This window comes from Rosa rugosa, chromosome 5 (assembly GCF_958449725.1).
Source record: "Rosa rugosa chromosome 5, drRosRugo1.1, whole genome shotgun sequence".
Lineage (NCBI taxonomy): Eukaryota > Viridiplantae > Streptophyta > Magnoliopsida > Rosales > Rosaceae > Rosa > Rosa rugosa.
This window is the reverse complement of record NC_084824.1, coordinates 37948326-37966743: the sequence shown is the minus strand read 5'-3', so window position 1 is coordinate 37966743 and position 18418 is coordinate 37948326. Positions and strand designations below refer to the sequence as shown.

General features: G+C 40.8%; 2 protein-coding genes across 3 annotated transcripts; one reads left to right on the top strand and one right to left on the bottom strand.

The window, feature by feature from the left end:
* Nucleotides 1–564: 564 nt before the first annotated feature.
* LOC133708401 (cyclic nucleotide-gated ion channel 17-like) lies at nucleotides 565–6663 on the bottom strand. 2 transcript variants are annotated; one of them, XM_062133862.1, is made up of 7 exons: nucleotides 6355–6661; nucleotides 5033–5603; nucleotides 3846–4055; nucleotides 3466–3764; nucleotides 2908–3019; nucleotides 2233–2469; nucleotides 565–1666 (listed from the first exon to the last, which is right to left on the bottom strand). In XM_062133862.1, exons 1-7 carry the CDS (start codon nucleotides 6381–6383, stop codon nucleotides 938–940), a joined length of 2187 nt encoding a protein of 728 aa, XP_061989846.1. In that variant the 5' UTR covers nucleotides 6384–6661; the 3' UTR covers nucleotides 565–937. The 2 variants fall into 2 exon arrangements, with proteins under 2 accessions (XP_061989846.1, XP_061989845.1); XM_062133861.1 differs by having other exon boundaries at nucleotides 3466–4055; nucleotides 6355–6663.
* Nucleotides 6664–15388: 8725 nt separating this feature from the next.
* Nucleotides 15389–16016, top strand: LOC133708834 (protein WUSCHEL-like; the record flags this gene model as incomplete). Its single annotated transcript, XM_062134369.1, has 1 exon — nucleotides 15389–16016. A coding segment is annotated over exon 1 (498 nt), but the record flags the coding sequence as incomplete, so codon positions are not given.
* Between the last annotated feature and the right edge of the window lie 2402 nt (nucleotides 16017–18418).

Genomic DNA, 18418 nt, shown 5'->3' with positions numbered 1-18418 from the left:
TATTTCTTAATATACATGTATGTGTATTGAAAATCCTAGTATATAAAGCTAATATTTAGATAATAGGTAGATTCAGTATTTACCAAAACCAAACCAACTTTTTCAGTAATTTTCGATTTCGATTTTATCGGTCTCGGTTACCAAAAAATCGGTTTACCAAACTTAAAACATCGGTTGGTATTCAGTCGTTTTGGTAATTACCAAACCAAGTGGCAGCCCTACTTCAAACCACTACATATAGTGTGTGTTGGACTGTTGGTAAGAGCCTCTAGGTATGAAATTTTCTTATCCGGATTCGAATCCTGCCGACGTGTTCTGACATGATCATCCAATACGGATTAATTTCTAGACTTAAAAAATCTTTAAGAAACCGTGTGATCTCTATTGAAAAAAAAAAAATACACACTTCAGTTTGAAATCATAGAATTCTAACCGGAACGTCCAAAACCAAATTAATAATAAAATTAAAAATTAAAAAAAAACCACGTGAAGGATTCTAAACAAGTTGGAATCAGAAAATATATCTTATTATACAATTAAAAAAAAAAATGGTTTTGTAGGTAGTTTTAAAGTTTCCTGGTCAAGGTTAGACAACAATCTGAGCCAAAAGACCGGATAGAAGCTTTCATACATCTTCAGGTAATACATCATTTACCATTCAGTTTATGGTAACAACTGTTGCTCTGATTTCTTTGAAGTGACATCAGATTTGTATATCTTGTACCATAAAACACTCGAGTCTAATCCAAAGGCAAACTCCACCAATCTGATTATGAGGATATCTATATATAATGGCCATGGCAAGCAGCAGCAGGGAATAGGGTGAAAGCTGATAATACCCAGTCCCAACTAAAAGGTACCAAGAAATCTTAGCGTTTCACCCCTATCATATCAGAAAATATACAGCTATATTGAACCGACAGCCTAATTCAAGCAACTAATATTCAGGCTCAGTGGAGAAGTCAGGTTCTGCAGGTTTTGGTAACCTGGGCATATCATCTTTGATCTTCTGAGCACCCCTCCTTGTGTTTGCAGCAAACCTTGAGGCCAGTAGTGTGACCCCAAGATTCATTTTTGCTTGCGAAGAATTTGAACCAGCAGAATGATGTTCTTCTTCTTCTTCCTCTTGTGCTGTCTCATAGGCTACTTTCTCATCCAAAGCAAAGGACTCCCTCAAGCTGAGATCTTTTGCCATCATCCTTCTCTTGTGGCGACGCCAAGCAGCCTGTATGAAGCAGGCTGCCCATGTTCTCCAATGGTGAGAATAAAACCGAAAAGTGTGCTGCAGCTTCTTGCTGTGCAGGCGTCTAAATTGGTTGGCCACAAATTTCAGATCTTCACCTCGCAATGCAAAAGCTTCAACTTCAGAAAGTGCTATTACTGTTCTTGTTGAAGAAGGCATGTTGACAGTGGATTTTGGGAGCAGCGCCCATGCAAGTAGCTCCTCACCGCAGAAGTCCCCAGGTCTTAATGTTATTGAATCGAAGAAACCTGTCCGGCCTCCATTGGTAGTAGAACTATCGAGAGTACCTCTAATAATGAAAAGCATTTCTGTCACTGGATCACCCTCTCTGACAATATAAGTGCCTGCTGTGCTTAGGGAGGAAACAAGACGTTCACATATTGCATCAAGAAGCTGATCATCCATCTGTGAGAAGAAAGGTACCTGAATAATTTGAAAATAAAGGGGATGAGTATAATGTCAAAGATGTGGACTTAAGTTTATTTCGTTTTCACAGGAAAGGAATCATGGGAGGTGTTACTGAAAATTATTTGGCCCAGTATACGACGATGCAAGGGGTATGAACCCCATGCAGTGGTGTCATTATAGCTCACAGTGCATGAATGGAGTTACAAAGTGACCACATTTACTACCGAACACATCATTCTTGAAAAGTGTGGCAAACACATTTTTGAGACATTTCAAAGGCAGTACACTAAATTTTTATGCCAGTTCAACTTCATAAACTTTGAATCTTTGATCATATTCCAACATTACGTGATAACAGGAGCCTTCAAATTATTAGAAGCCGATGTGTGCAAAAACATTACAGAAGCTTGTTTTCTACTGTATGTTGCACATGCATACAGGGTACCCAGAAATGCCAATCCAAAGGATCTCTTTAGCGGTATGCCCCAACTATACCTTCAAGCAATACTCTTAGACCATAATAGCATATGACAAAGAATATTGGTAAGCCATGAAAGAGAAATACTTAAGGAGAACCATACTCGTCGAACAAGATCTAAGCATAGGTGGCGTTGAATATCACGGCGAAGATCAGCAGGTAAGCCATGAAGGATGGCTTCTTCATCAACTCCTCGAGTAGCCAGCCACTTGTATTGGACAAACCGTCGAACGCGTTGTCTCAAATCTTCAGGGAGTTGACGATGCCCCATCCATTCCTCAGTGTCTCTTCTCTTAAGCCTCCACTCCTCAAGCCTCACGGTAATTGATTGGAGATAGGTCTACAATGGAAAGACAACTAACTTGAGTTATCAATTAAAAACACATCAACTCATTTAAATTATCACTCTTATGTAACTGAATCATATAAGTACAATAAATGCAATCATTAGTCAAAGCATATCCTATCAAAAACAATCAATCAATAACTAATAATCCACATCCAGAACCATAATAGCAATTACCCAACAAAGCAAAGCTGTCATTGTATAAACTATCGCATAAGCTTTTTAAAACTTAAGCAGTGGCACACAGAATAAAAAAAAGTTTGGCATTTACTAATTTCCAGGTTAACTGTTTTCTACGTTGGAATATAACAAGTAAAAACAATCCCAGAATGTAGAAACAATCATTTAACAGCTACAGAGTGAAAAGAAACACTTAATAGACTTCTTCAAGCAGTAAAGTGAAACCAGAAGGTAAAAAGCCTTCCCCAATACCTGCATATTCCCAATTAAGTGGGCAAATAAGACGAGACCTACGATCGCAATGAGAATGGCAAATGATGTCTCTCCAATAAAAGTGCTCGTTGTCAAATTTTGCCCATACGAACTGTGAGAATAAGAAAGGAACTATGTGAATCATTTTCTATTGATTAACAGATCAAAATATGTTACTATTATTCAATGTTACTTATTATTAAATATGAAAAATAAGAGACTGTCATTTCCTGTAGAACTGTCAAGTAGATGTCACTGGAATTTAGCATACTACTGATCATATATTTGTGAAATTTTCACTCATACTCGTATTAAATGAAGTAAATACTGGACTATATACATAATATTTCATATTCCAGCCCGTCAAAAAACAGGACATATTTCAAAAAGCAACAGAAAAACCAACGTGATAAGAAAATTCATAATCAACATGATAAATTCATGAATGAATATACTAACCACATAGAATAGAAGTCTTGATGATGTTATTGCAAGTAGAACAAAGTGGCTCTTCATTAAATCATACGTTTCTAGTTTAGAAAAGAAAAGGCCCCATACCTTAGTTGCTGTAAACCCCACCATAAGCAATAGAAGTACTTTGTGATGAAGTTGGACGAAACAGCATGTTTTGTGAGTGCAGTTCCAAATATACCATATTTGAATATGTTACTTTCGGGATTGCATTTTTCAAAAACATTTGTACCATTTGCCCATGTCTTGCGAAGAACTTGGTCAACAGTATTACAATCTAAATAGTTAGGCAAGCATTTTACGGGGCTGAGTTCCTTTTTACAAAATGTTTTCCAGCATGAGGCATACCGGTCAATAGATAGCAAATACCATGCTGCCCCTAAAACCTGCAACAGCAAAAAAATGTTATATCCTTCCAGAAAATAGGGGATGGTAGAGAGACAGAGAAGACAACACAACCAACTTACATGGCTGGCCAGCATGTATAATAGCAGATTATATGCAGCCCCTGCCCAAGCAGTTTTTGTCACCACTCCAGTTGCTTTGATTAATTGCAAACTTAAGGGGAAAATCAGATATAATCTGGGGATGTACTGGAGGAGAACAATTAGTGCTAGTGCATTGTTGGTGCTATCTGTTTGAGCATTTTGGGGAGGTATGATAAACCAGATGACTATCTGCACATATTATGACAATTAGCTGTACTTCACCCTTCTCACCCGGGGAAAATTTACAATAGTATTAGTTGAAGAACAAAAAGAGACCAAACTGTAGTATCTCATGCTCTTGAATCTAACATTTCGTCTTTGGACAAACAAGGATGCTACTTTTCACAATCTCCATTTTAGGTTAAAATATATGAGAATACACTTCTTGTATCCCCCCACAGAGTGTGCAGTATCCAATCACCAAATATTTTACCCAGATTTCTCAGTCTGCAGTTTCAATAATTATCCTGGTGTCATCCATGAAGTTGAAACAAAAGCTCCACTTTGGAGAGAAGTAATGAACAGTTTGACTGATGAAGTGGATAAGGGACATTAGAAGCCTAAAGTCTGCCCTCAAGGTAGATGCTGAATTTACCTAAAGCACATGACATGTAGTAAGACATGCTAATTTTTTTATGACCTCATTTTTTAATATGATAATCTTATTAGTCCCAAGGTAAACATAACTCATTTTTTAATATGATAATCTTATCAGTCACAAGGTAAACATAACTCATCTGTCAAATGATAAATAATCTAGATTTCTTGCAACTAAATCATACTTCCTTTAATTGCAAATGCACCCAAAAAACGTGCCCTGCAAACCAAAAACATACTTGACAGGCAGGAAACACACAAAAGGATGAGTTTTTGGATAGTTCTTCCAATCGGTTCAGGTTCAGTGCATACTTCAAAGAAAAGCAAATGAAAGATTATTGCTCCTGCCTATCAGATGATACCCTCACACAAATCCTAATATATCCTCAGTTCCTCACAAAGATATTCACTGCCTTCCGTCATGTCATCCACAACAAAATTTGGCAATAAACAATTACCCATTGTCATTTTCACTCACTCCATGATGCACTAAATAATTTAAACACAAAGCAACTAGGAGAGCAGATTTAGGGTTTTCAAAATTCCAGAGTTATACTCCAAATAAGTACCTGAGGAAGTGGCAATGTGGCTATGAGATCAATGGAGAAGTCGGATGTAATGTATCTCTGTGCAATCTTCTTTGGGTTCATGACAAGTTCACCCCTCCCGAAAACGCGGGAGCTTGGTGCAACATAAGCCGTCCTAAACTTTATAATCATGTGCAAAAAATAGAAGAAATCCGCAATAGTCCGGAAAAAAGTCACAATAATTCGCAAATTCAAGTCTGTCTTCATGCAAAAACTGTTTTCACTCCCTTGAGCCATGGGCAAGTAAAAGTACAATGGGTCCACAAAAAGTGCAACCAAGCACGAGACAATGAAAACTCGATTCCATTGCAGCACTATTTCACTACCTGGGTCAAGTATTCTCTTGCGCCACGGCTCATGGTCCTCTGGAAACACCTTTGAATGCCCGATTCTGAAATTTTCGGCAAATCTGCGTGTGCCCCCCACTAGTCCATTATCAGATTTGAGCAACGAAGATGATGCAACCCTATACGCAGAGGCCGACTTTTCGAGACGATACGGTTCAGTTCTGTCCCATATAGAATCTCTATGGTGTTTTTTATCAGAATAAAACCTAAGCACACAAAAGGGTTAGTAGAGTATCCCAATGCTCAGGTTGTTTTAACAGCAAACATTATCCTAGTTGCAAAAAATTGCAAATAGAGTACATATTTCGTAAAGATAAACTTGAGGCATGTGAAAAGTTTCAACATAATCAATGGAACTTTGCAAATAGAGTACATATTTCGTAAAATAAACTTGAGGCATGTGAAAAGTTTCAACATAATCAATGGAACTTTGCAAATAGAGTACATATTTCGTAAAGTAAACTTGAGGCATGTGAAAAGTTTCAACATAATCAATGGAACTAAAGGAAGCGCCGATCCGTTATTATCCTTAATGAAGTCTCACCAATTAGTTTGGCAGGCCGTAGGCCACAATCAAACTAGAATTTCTTCATTTGTACCTAGTTCAATCGAAACATTATACTTTCATGTATTTCCTCAGCAAAGAAACAAAAAATCTATAAGTAGACTAAACACCCGAATCTAATGTTTAAGGGTTGGCTTGGTTTCTGGATAAACTGTAAGACCCAACACAATCTAGTATAATCCAAATTGCATGCTTAACTGAGAAGAGCTTAGTTTTGGTGATACCATTCGACTAAAAGTTACTAAATTTTCATAAATCCCACTTGTTTTTCAGAACCCAAAAAAGCATCAGAACAAAGACAGAAACAAATCGCTCAACTTTACTGTCATGCTCCTCAAAGACATAGTTTCCGAGCAACCAAATAAATGATAAAACTTTGCAGGAGAAATTACCTGACAAGCCTCTCCTTCTTCAATTCCATGCCCAGAAGAAGTAAAAACCTCAAAATCCAATCGCTCTTCAGAACCCTAGCATACCTACCCAGAAGAATAAAGTCAGCAACTTTAAATGGGATTTTGGTTTTTGTAATTTTGCAAATCTGAGGTTAGAGAGTGTGAGAGGCATTAATTTGCTGCTGGAGTGAATCTAAATCATTCCACAAAGCAAGTGCGTTGTCTCTACTAAAAAAAATATATATATCAGAATGAAGAACCCAAACATGACCATAATGTTGACTCTTAAAGTCATTCCATGGACCTGTGATTTTCTCCATTCCGTCCACACATGCGTGTATACCATTTCACTACTGCTAGTGGGTTGGGATTTTTTTAGGGAAATTTTATTTCATTTGATTAGATTATTTGATAATCATCCTCGTTTCACACATGTCTTGGTCAATTGTAACGATTCATTCTAACTCAATTATTTTTGGGTGCGGCTTTTGCCACTCTACTAACTACTTTCTTCACCCTACATATATTTTTTTTAATTTTAAATTTACATAATTCACCCATTTACAGTACCCAAAATACCCTTTTTTCCAATGGTACAAGGGTTTAACTCGAATTCTTTTTCTATTTAGCTTTCTCCGCATGTCAAATTCTTTTTCTGTTAGCATAGCACGACAACGATTGAAGATGATGAATGTTAAGATAGAAGCGTTAAGGTTTAACGATGAATGAATAGATTAAGAATGAAGTTTAAGTACGTATTTTGTAGGGTGTAATAAGAAAAACATATTGTAATTTTTAATAAAATATTGTCATTTTGTTTAAGGAAAAAGAGATTCGAGAGAGAATGTAGAGAGAATTGTCAATCATATTATTGAGAATAGGAGCCCTATATATAGGGATTACAAAGCACATATTCTAATGTTACAAGGAATACTAATCCGAGTAGGATTAGGAATTCTAGGACCTTCTCTTCTATTACTACTCCTAGTTTGATAAGGCACACTAAGTCGATTTTCCTTCAACACTCCTCCTTGTGCCGCTCAAACTTGGTGGTGACGCTTCATCCGTTGCCTCGTTAAAAACCTTGCCAGGTAACAAAAAAAACCCTGTGGGACAAAAATAACCCTGGTCGAAGGACAAAAAGAGCACAACACGTCCTTCACCATTCGAGATCGAACATGTAGACATCATAACTCCCCCTGATGTCGATATCTCCCCCTGATTGCTACAATCGTGGGAGTTCGGATAACTTTCTCAATCTGATGCTCTTCACATGTTTCTCGAATGTGGATTTAGGTAACGACTTAGTGAATAAGTCCGCTACATTTTCCTCTGATCGGATTTGATTCACTTCAATCTTTAGAAGTGATTGTTCTTGCTGATTATAGAAGAACTTAGGCGATATATGCTTGGTGTTGTCGCCCTTGATGAAACCTAACTTCATTTGTTCAATACAAGCTGCATTATCCTCATAAATGCATGTAGGTTCATCTGTGGTAGACTTCAAACCACAACTTCCTTGAATATGTCTAATTACAGACCTTAGCCATATACATTCACGAACGGCTTCATGTAGAGCAATAATCTCTGCATGATTGGAGGAAGTAGCGACAAAGGTCTGTTTCGTAAACCTCCAAGATATCGCAGTGCTTCCCATGGTAAAGACATAACCTGTTTGGGAGCGACCTTTGTGAGGGTCAGAGAGGTACCCTGCATCAGCAAAAACCCATCAAAACATCATTGTCGTTTTGATGGAGGGGAGTAGGATGAGGCCGGCCACCCTTGGTGGTGGTGGCGGAGTTGGCGGCAATATGGCTGGCCACTTTGTCATGGTGGACGGTGGCTCCATGCCTAATGGGGTCCGATCCCACTATTCCGTCATTCCTCTTCTCTCTGTAGGGATAAAATAGGCCCATATCAATCGTACCTCTTAGGTATCGAAAGATTGTCTTTACACCAATCCAATGGCGGCGTGTTGGCGCAGAGCTATGTCGAGCTAACAAGTTCACTGCGAATGAGATGTCTGGTCTTGTGCATTGAGCTAAGTACAATAATGCGCCTATTACACTTAAATAGGGCACTTCGGCCTCTAATGATTCTTCGTCCTCATCCTTTGGACGAAATGGATCTTTTCCTGGCTTAAGACTACGACCAATCATGGGAGTACTCACAGGCTTTGCTTTATCTTTATCTTCATGAAAGCGCCTTAGAATTTTCTGAGTATATGCAGACTGATGGATCAAAATCCCATCACTACGATGCTCGAGTTCTAAATCGAGACAAAACCGTGTTTTCCCAAGATCTTTCATCTCAAATTCGGATTTCAAGTATTTAGCAGTTTAATTCCTTTAACTCATCTAGAGTTCCAATTAGGTTCATGTCATCGACATAGACTGCTACGATTGCAAATCCGGAACTTGTTCTTTTAATGAACACGCATGGGCATATTTCATTAATATTATTAATATATCACTTCCCAATCAAGTAGTCACTTAGACGGTTATACCACATCCGTCCGGATTGTTTTAATCCATATAGTGAGCGTTTTAATCTTATTGAAAACGCGCTCCGTGGTTTAGAGCCACTTGATTTGGGTAATTGAAGTCCATCTGGAACCTTCATATATATCTCTGAATCTAGATCCCCATAGAGATATGTTGTAACCACATCCATAAGATGCATGTCAAGTTTTTCGGAAAACTACCAAACTGACAAGGAAGCGGAACGTTATAACGTCCATTACGGGAGAATATGTCTCCTCGTAGTCGATTACAGGGCGTTGTGAGAAACCTTGCGCCACGAGGCGGGCCTTATATCTTACCACCTCATTTATCTCATTACGCTTTCTAACAAAGACCCATTTATGGCCAACAGGCTTTACATTTTGGGGTGTCTGCGTTACAGGCCCAAATACCTGTCTCTTTGTTAGTGAATCCAATTCAGCCTAGATCGCATCTTTCCATTTAGGCCAATCTGCTCTTCGTTGACATTCTTCAACAGAGCGAGGTTCGATATCATCATATTCTATAATTCCTTTTGCAACATGATATGCAAATGCATCATCAATCGCCATAGAATTTCTATCCATCATCTCATGTACACTAGTGTAATTCATAGAGATCTCTCTATTCTCTGGAATTGGTTCTGACATTGGAGCGTCCCCCAATGATGTCTCTTGGACATAACCATAATCCGGAATATTCTCATGAGATGGATTATTTACATCGATGATTAATGGATTGTTTTGTGCCAAACTCGCTTTCTTTCTTGGGCGAGAATCCATCGAACCTATGGGCCTCCCGCGCTTCCTGGCAGGAGCCATGGGCCTAGCCACAACGTCACCAAGGGTGGGGACGTTGGCGCCATACTCATGTACTCTTGAGGTGGCGTCATGTCCTCTAATTTTAGGGACATCAATCCTTGCAGGCACGTTTGCAGCAGGTATGTGTGATCTCGTCACTTTAGCGATATCAGAAAATGCATCAGGCATCGATTCTGCTACGTTATGAAGATCGGGAATTCTCCGCACTTCAATTTCGGACTGTGCGGTTCGGGGATCAAGATGAGACAGAGTGGGGACAGACCACGACAATTCCTGTCGTTCTTGTTGAACATTTATGTTTTTATCTCCCCCTAACGACAGGAAGACTGTCTCATCGAAGTGACAATCCGCAAATCTAGCGGTAAAGAGATCGCCTGTCAAGGGTTCTATGTAGCGGATAAGCGTTGGAGAATCATATCCAACATAAACGCCTAATCGTCGTTGAGGGCCCAGTTTGGTGCGCTGTGGCGGCGCAATTGGCACATAAACTGCACACCAAAATATGCGTGAGTGTGAGACATTAGGCTCATACCCAGTCACCATCTGGGACGCAGAAAAAGGGTTGAGTGGCAGTGGGCCTCAAACGAATAAGCACAGCTGCATGCAATATTGCATAGCCCCAAGCAGAAATAGGGAGATTGGTGCGCATTACCAATGCCCTAGCGACCATTTGTAGTCGTTTAATGGCGGCTTATGCGAGACCATTTTGGGTGTGAACATGAGGAACTGGATGTTCAACATCAATCCCAATGGACATGCAATAATCATCAAAAGTTTTTTATGTAAACTCCCCAGCGTTGTCTAATCTTATAGACTTAATAGGATGATCAGAGTGGTGAGCCCTTAACTTAATAATTTGTGCTAGGAGTTTAGCAAATGCAGCGTTCCTAGTGGACAATAGCATGACATGTGACCAACGTGTCGATGCATCAACCAACACCATAAAATATCTAAATGGTCCGCATGGTGGTTGAATAGGTCCACAAATATCACCTTGGATTCTTTGCAAGAATGGTATATTTTCTTTAGTGTCCTTTGCATAGGATGGTCTCGATCCTAATTTTGCTAAAGAGCAGGCTTTGCAAAACGAAGGATGGGCTTTAGAAACAACCAATGATGATTTTGGTTGAGCCACGAAGTCACAATTGACCTTAGAAGTAAAGTTTGGAGACAAAAGAGCCTTGGTGGCGTCAATGCCACCCTGAGGCCGCAGGGGGATGGCGGCGCCGGCCAAGGATGGCCGGATTTGGGGGTGAACGGCGCCGTGAGGCGCAGGGCTCATTCGGTGTCGAAAAACCGAGTTTTACTTCTTTTCGTTCTGAAAAATGGATGTCCGTGTGAAGTCTTTAATATATGGATCATCATATCACGACCTGGATGTCCCAAATGGTCGTGCCAAAGCCTATATGTGTCAGAATCCCATAAATCATCTCTCATAACATGATTGGATTCAATTATTCGAATGGTGGTTGCACATAACTCACTAGATCGACACATAAGTTTCTCTAATACTCGTTTATTTCCGTAGTCATTAGAGGTGATGCAAAGGAACTCTTGTCCATTCTCACAATGCGTTTCCGCATGAAGACCATTGGCTCTTATATCTTTTAAGTAATAAAGTTCGAAAAATATGTCCATGACATGAGATAAAATAAATCGATACTTTATTAATAATAGCCAATGATTACATCAAAGTTTCGTGACCATAATCTAATCCAAAGTAAAATCAAACATTAGACAAATTGTAGTCACTTAATTCGTTCGGTAATTCCAATTAAACATGACCAGGGAAGTAGAGAGAGATGTCGGTGGAGCAAAGCTCTCTTAAGCACCACTAATCTCAATTAATTTCCTAGACATCATACTTAATTGAGTACGCCTAGAGGAAAAGAGATAATCCAATAAGTCATTTTATTGATTAAGGCATAATTGCCATTGTTTGGCTCCAATTTTGTTGCAGCTGGTCAACAGTCTCTTTTCTGCGCGGGCGTGCCAGCACCGTTCGGGTGCGGTCGTCGGGGGTGTCCCTTGACCTGACTTCTTTCAAGCAATTGTGGACGAGGAGAGCACCAACCTTGTCGTGGGATTCTTTGTGCCTCGTGGCGAGGACTTTTGCTGAGCTTCTTGAAAATCACAATCGATACTCGATGTTGTAGATCGAGCAGAGCGAGAACCACTGGGAAGTGAGGAGAACTTGCTAAAGCGTGACTTTAGCTTGGCTGGGTTGCTAGGGCGTTACCCTTGCTTGGCTGGTTCTGTAACCGTTGTGCTCGCGGCACTACTGTCGGCTCCCGAGGAGACTAGGACCGAAGCACGTTGACAGAGGGTTTGGTGGCACTGAAAGTCGGCTTCTGAGAAGACTAGGACTAGGAGTGTGATCACCGGTAAGAGAAAGAGAAGGAGAGGAGTTGCTCTTAGAGAGGTTGCTGTAGAGAGAACTTAGATCATCTTAGAGATGTTTTGATGTTGTGTTGTGAATGTGTATTTTAGAATGATAGGAGAATGTGTTTATATAGGGAAGAAAAAGAAGAGTGAAATGATGAGTGGAAGAAAAATAATGAAAGTGGAGTATGAAAGTGATTTGTAAAATATGGAAAAGATAGAGAAATGATGAAATGAAAGCAAGGCATGAAGGTGCAAAAACATGGAAGTGATGATGATCTATTAAAGAGATTGTTGTAGAAAAATATATCCAAGGAAAAAAAGAAAAGCATCTAGCTTTCTTCATGTGGGTAGGAAACATGAACATGTGAATATTGAGCTGGTTTTAGGTCAGTTTCTGCCCCTTTATTCCTTCAATTATTTCTCCAACAAGCCTTCAGAATGAGCCTTCGACTTCTTCATAAAAAATGTTCCACTATGAGTGTAGATCATCCTGACAAATTTTCAGAGCTTTATTCCATGCGGTTGGGCTGGAAATGCTGCTGGACCTCTTACAGGTCCAGTTTTCCAGTTTTGCTTCTGTAGAAAATTGGACTGATTGTTTGAAGGCCTTCCACTCAAAAAAAATCTCTGGCACTCTTCATAAGAAATTATCCTTGGGCTGTCTAGAATGGATCTGCAGAGTTTCAGCTCATTTCAAGTTCATTTGGTTAGTCTGCCGCCCCTCCTTCCTTGTTTAGCTTGGTTTCTCCTAGCCGAAGTAGGAAAATGTGCTAAAGTTGACTTTTCATGTTTCCATGCTTCCATGCTTCCATAGTAGGCTTTATTTAGCCTCTAAATATATATTTCGAACTTGTCGACAATATATAGCTTGAGCCACTGACATTGGCTCAATTTCTCCAAGACGTGCCTTGTCAGGCCAAAATGCTCATTTTTTGTCCAAACATTGCCCCCCAGACCTCGAAGTCAAAGGTCTTCGTCTTGACTAAAGAGGTCTTGAATCAGTACCGCTCTTATAATGTCGTTGCTTCAAAGTCGTTGTTCCAAAGCCACTTGTATTGGCTTGACTGTTTCCATATAGGCCTCTAAATAGGCCATAAAGCTTGAATGCCACTACTGAATTGCCTTTGTCATGAACTGATGCTTCCTTTGCCAACTTTATTGCCCCCCCATGTATCTGATGTCTGGTATGTAGTGAATTGGCGAAACTTAGGTAGGTTGTAGGAGATCAGAACTTTAGTATGCCCCCCATGCGAAGGAGACTACTTTTGATCGCGAATGAGGATACTTCTCTTCCTTGGTGGTAGCTTCGCCATGTGTATAGCAGCAAGTATCTGCCTTGTTTGCTAGCTCTCTGTTGAGAATGCAACTGCTGCAAAAGAAGCCCAACTCGATGAACCTTTGGCTGCTTCTGAAGAAATGGGCCGCAACCTGGCCCATCTCAGAGAATGGGCCACTCAGGCCGAAGCAAGTGCTATTGCGGCGAACCTCCGCGTGGAGGAACTTTGCTTGAAATTGAGCTTCATGGGCCAATCTCTGTAGGCCCCCTCGAAAACTGTTCAGTCTCCTCACATACTGTTAATCCCTTCTTTTCCGAGATTTAAGGCATTAATCACTCGTTGAAAAACAATAGTCGTGAAAAAATAATCTTGTGTAAAGAACAGTTACCTCCTCGAAAACCGTTCGGTTTCCCCACATGCTATTAATCCTCTAATAATAGCTAACTCCTCAAAAACCGCTCCTCACATGCTGCTAATCCCTTTTTTCTCGAGATTTGGAATCACTAATCTCGATTTATTGACATCGGTTTTGAAATAGAGCTTCATTCAAGGGTGGGGATTTGCCTGAATTCCTATAAATAGTTGTATTTCGGGAAGGGAATACTCATAAAAAATTTTCTGAAATATTCAAGAAATGGCCTTTCAGTCCTTGCTTCTTTTTCTCCTTCTTCACAAATCTTCCCCTCATGAAATGACCTTTAGCCTCTAAATTTTAGGCTTTATGGCGTAATCTTAAGCCTGGGTTAGGCCTCATGGCGTAATCTTAGGCAAACCCTTGTTTCGTCCTTCTGGGAGTCTGTAACAACAATGTCAGGCTTCAGATTGGTTTAGAAACGCGAGGGGGCTCCGAGTGTGGGATCTCCGGTCATGTAAGATCATTTTTTGTTAGGATCCCCCACTTGGAGCAAATCGGGGAAGGGAGGGAAGCCAAATTGAGGTTCGTCTTTCCTCCTCTGTTTCCTTCCTTCTGGACCCAGCCTGTGTTGTGCCCTCCAGATGGAAGGGGCTTTGGTTCTCACCTCCTTCTCCCCCTTTCTCTTCTTGATAGAATCTTGGAGGGATGAGAAGGGATGGACTCTTTGAAGGAATGGGTTCAAGCTACAGAATGGCTGTTCCTGTACTTCACGTCCAGCTAATGGTGGTTACCAAGGCTAGAGGGGGTGCAGAGACTCAAGCTGATATTCGGTTCCTTCACTCTCTGCCCCTCCAGGAGATAATGGCGCGGCTCAACCCGGCGTTGGATTCCATAGCTGCTTCCAATTGAGGGGGCTTGGAGGCTCCATTTTCTTTCACTGGAGTCTCCCCTTCTCATGAATAATGGTGTTGGCCAAGCCTATGTTGTATTTTTCTACCGCTTCCATGTAAAAGGGGCGCGGGGGGTCCGTTACTCCTCTTTTTCCTTCCCTGAAGTCTGCCCCTCCTTGGGATAATGGCGCGGCTCAGCCCAACGTTGGATTCCATAGCTGCTTCCACTTGAGAAAAGATTCAGAAGATATCGGAAGATTCCTGTTTTGTATTCTAGCCACTTTTGGCTTTGTAATGAATGTACTGTTTTTGGCCGCAAAGCCACTTTATGAATACAATAATATTTTCTTATCCTGATATTCAAATATCCGTGAGAAGCTGTGTCAACGTGTCTCGCAAGGCCCCAAATATAGGCCCCCATAGTTGTATATTGAAGATAATATGAACTTTTTAAAATATGCTCCGCATCAAAAAGAGCCTCGCGGCGAGGGTTTTGAGAAAATATGTATCTTTTGGATCCACTTGCTGGCTCCCAACTCAAAACTCTTAGCGCCAATAATTCCTTCTTTTCCGAGATTTAAGGCACTAATCACTCGTTGAAAAACAACAGTCGTGAAAAATAATCTCGTGAAAAGAACAGTTACCTCCTCGAAAACCGTTCGGTTCCCTCGCGCCAATAATCCATTCTTTTCCGAGATTTAGGGCAACTTTAATCACGCTTTACTGACATCGGTTTGACTCTTTAACCATCCAGCAGGTGGAAATGCTTTTCCGAGACTGTCGGCCAAGGGTGGATATTTGCATGCCTATATCTTCCTCCACATTATAAACCCAAATTTCCAATCCCAAAATCATATCATCAACTCGAATATTTCTAACAGCAATTACTCATCATCATCACTCTTCAATTCTCGCATTCTCTCAATCCATCACCAATGGAACCACAAACCCAGGAACCAACCGAGGATGGAGGAAGCAACAAAGCAGCCGGGAGTAGTGCTAACATGCTTTGTAGGCGGAACAGGTGGAATCCCACTACAGATCAGATAAGAATCCTCAAGGAGCTTTTCTACAATAAGGGAGTTAGGTCCCCAACTATAGAGCAGATTCAGAGGATCTGTCTCCAGCTGAAATGGTACGGCAAGATCGAGTTCAAGAACGTCTATTTTTGGTTCGTGAACCAAAGGGCTCGGGAGAAGCGGAAGAAGAGGTCCACTTCGGATGTTCATGTGCCCATGCAAAGATCAGGGCTTGTTGGTGATGACAATGGTACCAATTGGAAACCTGAGGATCAGTATATTAACTTCGGATCTTCTGCATCTGCTTCTGCTTCTTCAGCTGGTGTGATTGCTTTTAACGGGCAGATAGGGAACTATGGTGGTTATGGATCTATGAACATGGAGAAGAGTGCTAGGGATTGTTCAATCTTAGCTGGAGGGGGAACTAGTTCTACTTTCTTTGACATGAATGTAGAACAAACTTTCATGGAACAAAGAGGAGAAGATCACCAGGAGATTGAAACCCTTTCACTGTTTCCCGTGCATGGTGAGGACATCTTTGACAACATGAAGACTACTTCCGATGAAGGTGGCGGTGACGGTGGTGGTTCTCACATTTCCCTTGAGCTCAGCCTTTCCTGCGAGGGCAAAGCTGGAAAAAATTTCCAGAGCCGCTGACTCGGCTTAGTAGTGTAGTGTTGCCCCTCTAGTGTTGCTAGGCGTAGCGAAGAAACGATTATGGGCCTCAAAAACAGGCCTTCATGAATGGGCTTCGCGAGTGTAGGAACACTAGAATTTCCCACGAAGGCTTATGCATGCGAAGAGACTGGCTAATAAATTAATCCCTCAGTGTTTTGACTCCTCAGTAATTTTTGGATCGCACTAATTTTTTTTTTTTTTTTTTAATTAATAAGTAGCTGAATTCAATAAGACAATGTGAATCAAGGTTTAGACATGCGGCCCAAGTATAGTCGCCTAGACACAAATTTTCTGTCAAATCCTTTGGGCAACCTTACCGAAATGGCCAGGTGGGGGAGGGCGAACAAGAGAGGCAGAATCCATTTTGGCATGAGCTACTCCCACATAGTGGTTTAGGCCCATTTGCACGCACTTCTGGATTCAAGAACCTGTCATGAACGTTGTCCCCTTTCTAGACACCATTTCACATAGGCTATACTTACTAAGATGTGAAAGGTCATAAGTGTGAAGACAGTTCAACAAGTGTTAATAAAAGCCGCCCTTAACCTTAAGGGACCTGAACTAGGCACCAATAAGGAGTTTAGACCAATATTAACAAAAGAGACTTCACCTATTCCGTTATGATTCACAACCCCTTTACCAAATTCAACTTTTTTTTTTTTTTTTTTTAATGAAAAGAAAAATAGAAATGAAAAATTAACAAAAAATTAAAAGCAAAGAAAGAAAGAAGCTAGCAACACTATGTTTGGCTAACCTCTAGAAGACCACGGGGGAGGCCATCTATGCTTCATTCCAAGCTCCGATGTATCAAAATTTGTAGGGTAAAAATCCCTCCTGTGAGAGCTCATAGGAAAAGAACAAAGACACTTCTCGTTGAAGAATTTGGAGGAATTTGGCTCGTGAGAGGGGTAATCTTGCCCCCCAAGTATCTTTGTTGGTTGACGAAGCATGATCTTCAATTGCACTTTTGGAGATGAAGATGTTTCAAGATTGGCTTTGTCGCCAACTACCATGTCATAGAACATGGTGTCTTCAGGATTAGCCACAGATTGGCCATTATAAACGACCACTTGCTGGTCTGAATTCTCCATATCAAGAGCTTCACTTGCTGGATAATTGTAAACAAGAGTTAACTTGTATTGATGATACTCAAATTTACAGTTGCGAAGGACAACTTGGCCACTAGAATAATTGTTCTGGACATTCATGCAACGTGGGTTGTAGATGTGCCCTCCACATATATCAAAGCCACCGCTTGGCCTTGAAGAATATATGAAGAACTTCAAGTTGAATTGATTAATAAAGCCAGACCACAACTTAATTGATAATTAAGTTGGTCCTGATTTTGATCACCTTCCCCATGACGTCCAGTAGCAGAGTCACAATTAAAATGATCATGAACTTGCTTCTTTTGATCAAAGGGATGATCATGGGCCATATCTTGCCCCCCATGCATCTGATCAGTGGCCACGTATTTGGCTTGATCAGTGGAGAAATCACATATTTGTTCAGAGACAATTTTCTTGTCAGAAGAACAATCTTGTGGACCATCTTCTCCATAACCAGCCTCTATGTAAGGCTGTGATTCAACAATGGGCAAGCTACTTTCTTCTTTTGTGACGGGCTGGTCGAGAGGAAGGTTTTTGCTTTTAAATTGATCGCCTCTTATAGGCAATTCAATTTTGGTAACACCATCTTCGCGCGCCGCTTCTTGACTTTTCAAGGAGCTCTCTTGCTTTGTGTTGATGGCGTCAACCTCCCCATGTTGCGAATCCACATGAGTTGCAGTCAGATTGGCGTCATTCTTGTGCATGGTCGCGGACTTTGTCGTGGTGTTCACGGCATGTTGAGCAGCTTGTTTATTGCTGTTCCAGAAAGGCTTCTGGAATTGCTCTCTAGCTTCTCGAGCACTTTGCTCCATCCACTGCGTAAACTCTCGAGCGCTCTGCTCCATCCGTTCGATAGCTTCCCGAGCATTCTGCTCGTTCCGCTGAATAAGTTGTTCCGTCTGTTGAAAAAGTTGGTCCGTCTTCGCACGCGATTTGGTTAGCATCTCCCAATGCCTATCAGTATTAATCCTTCGGATGTCCATCTCTTCTTTCCAGCTTGCATCTTCTGGGATGGGGAGAGGAACGAAC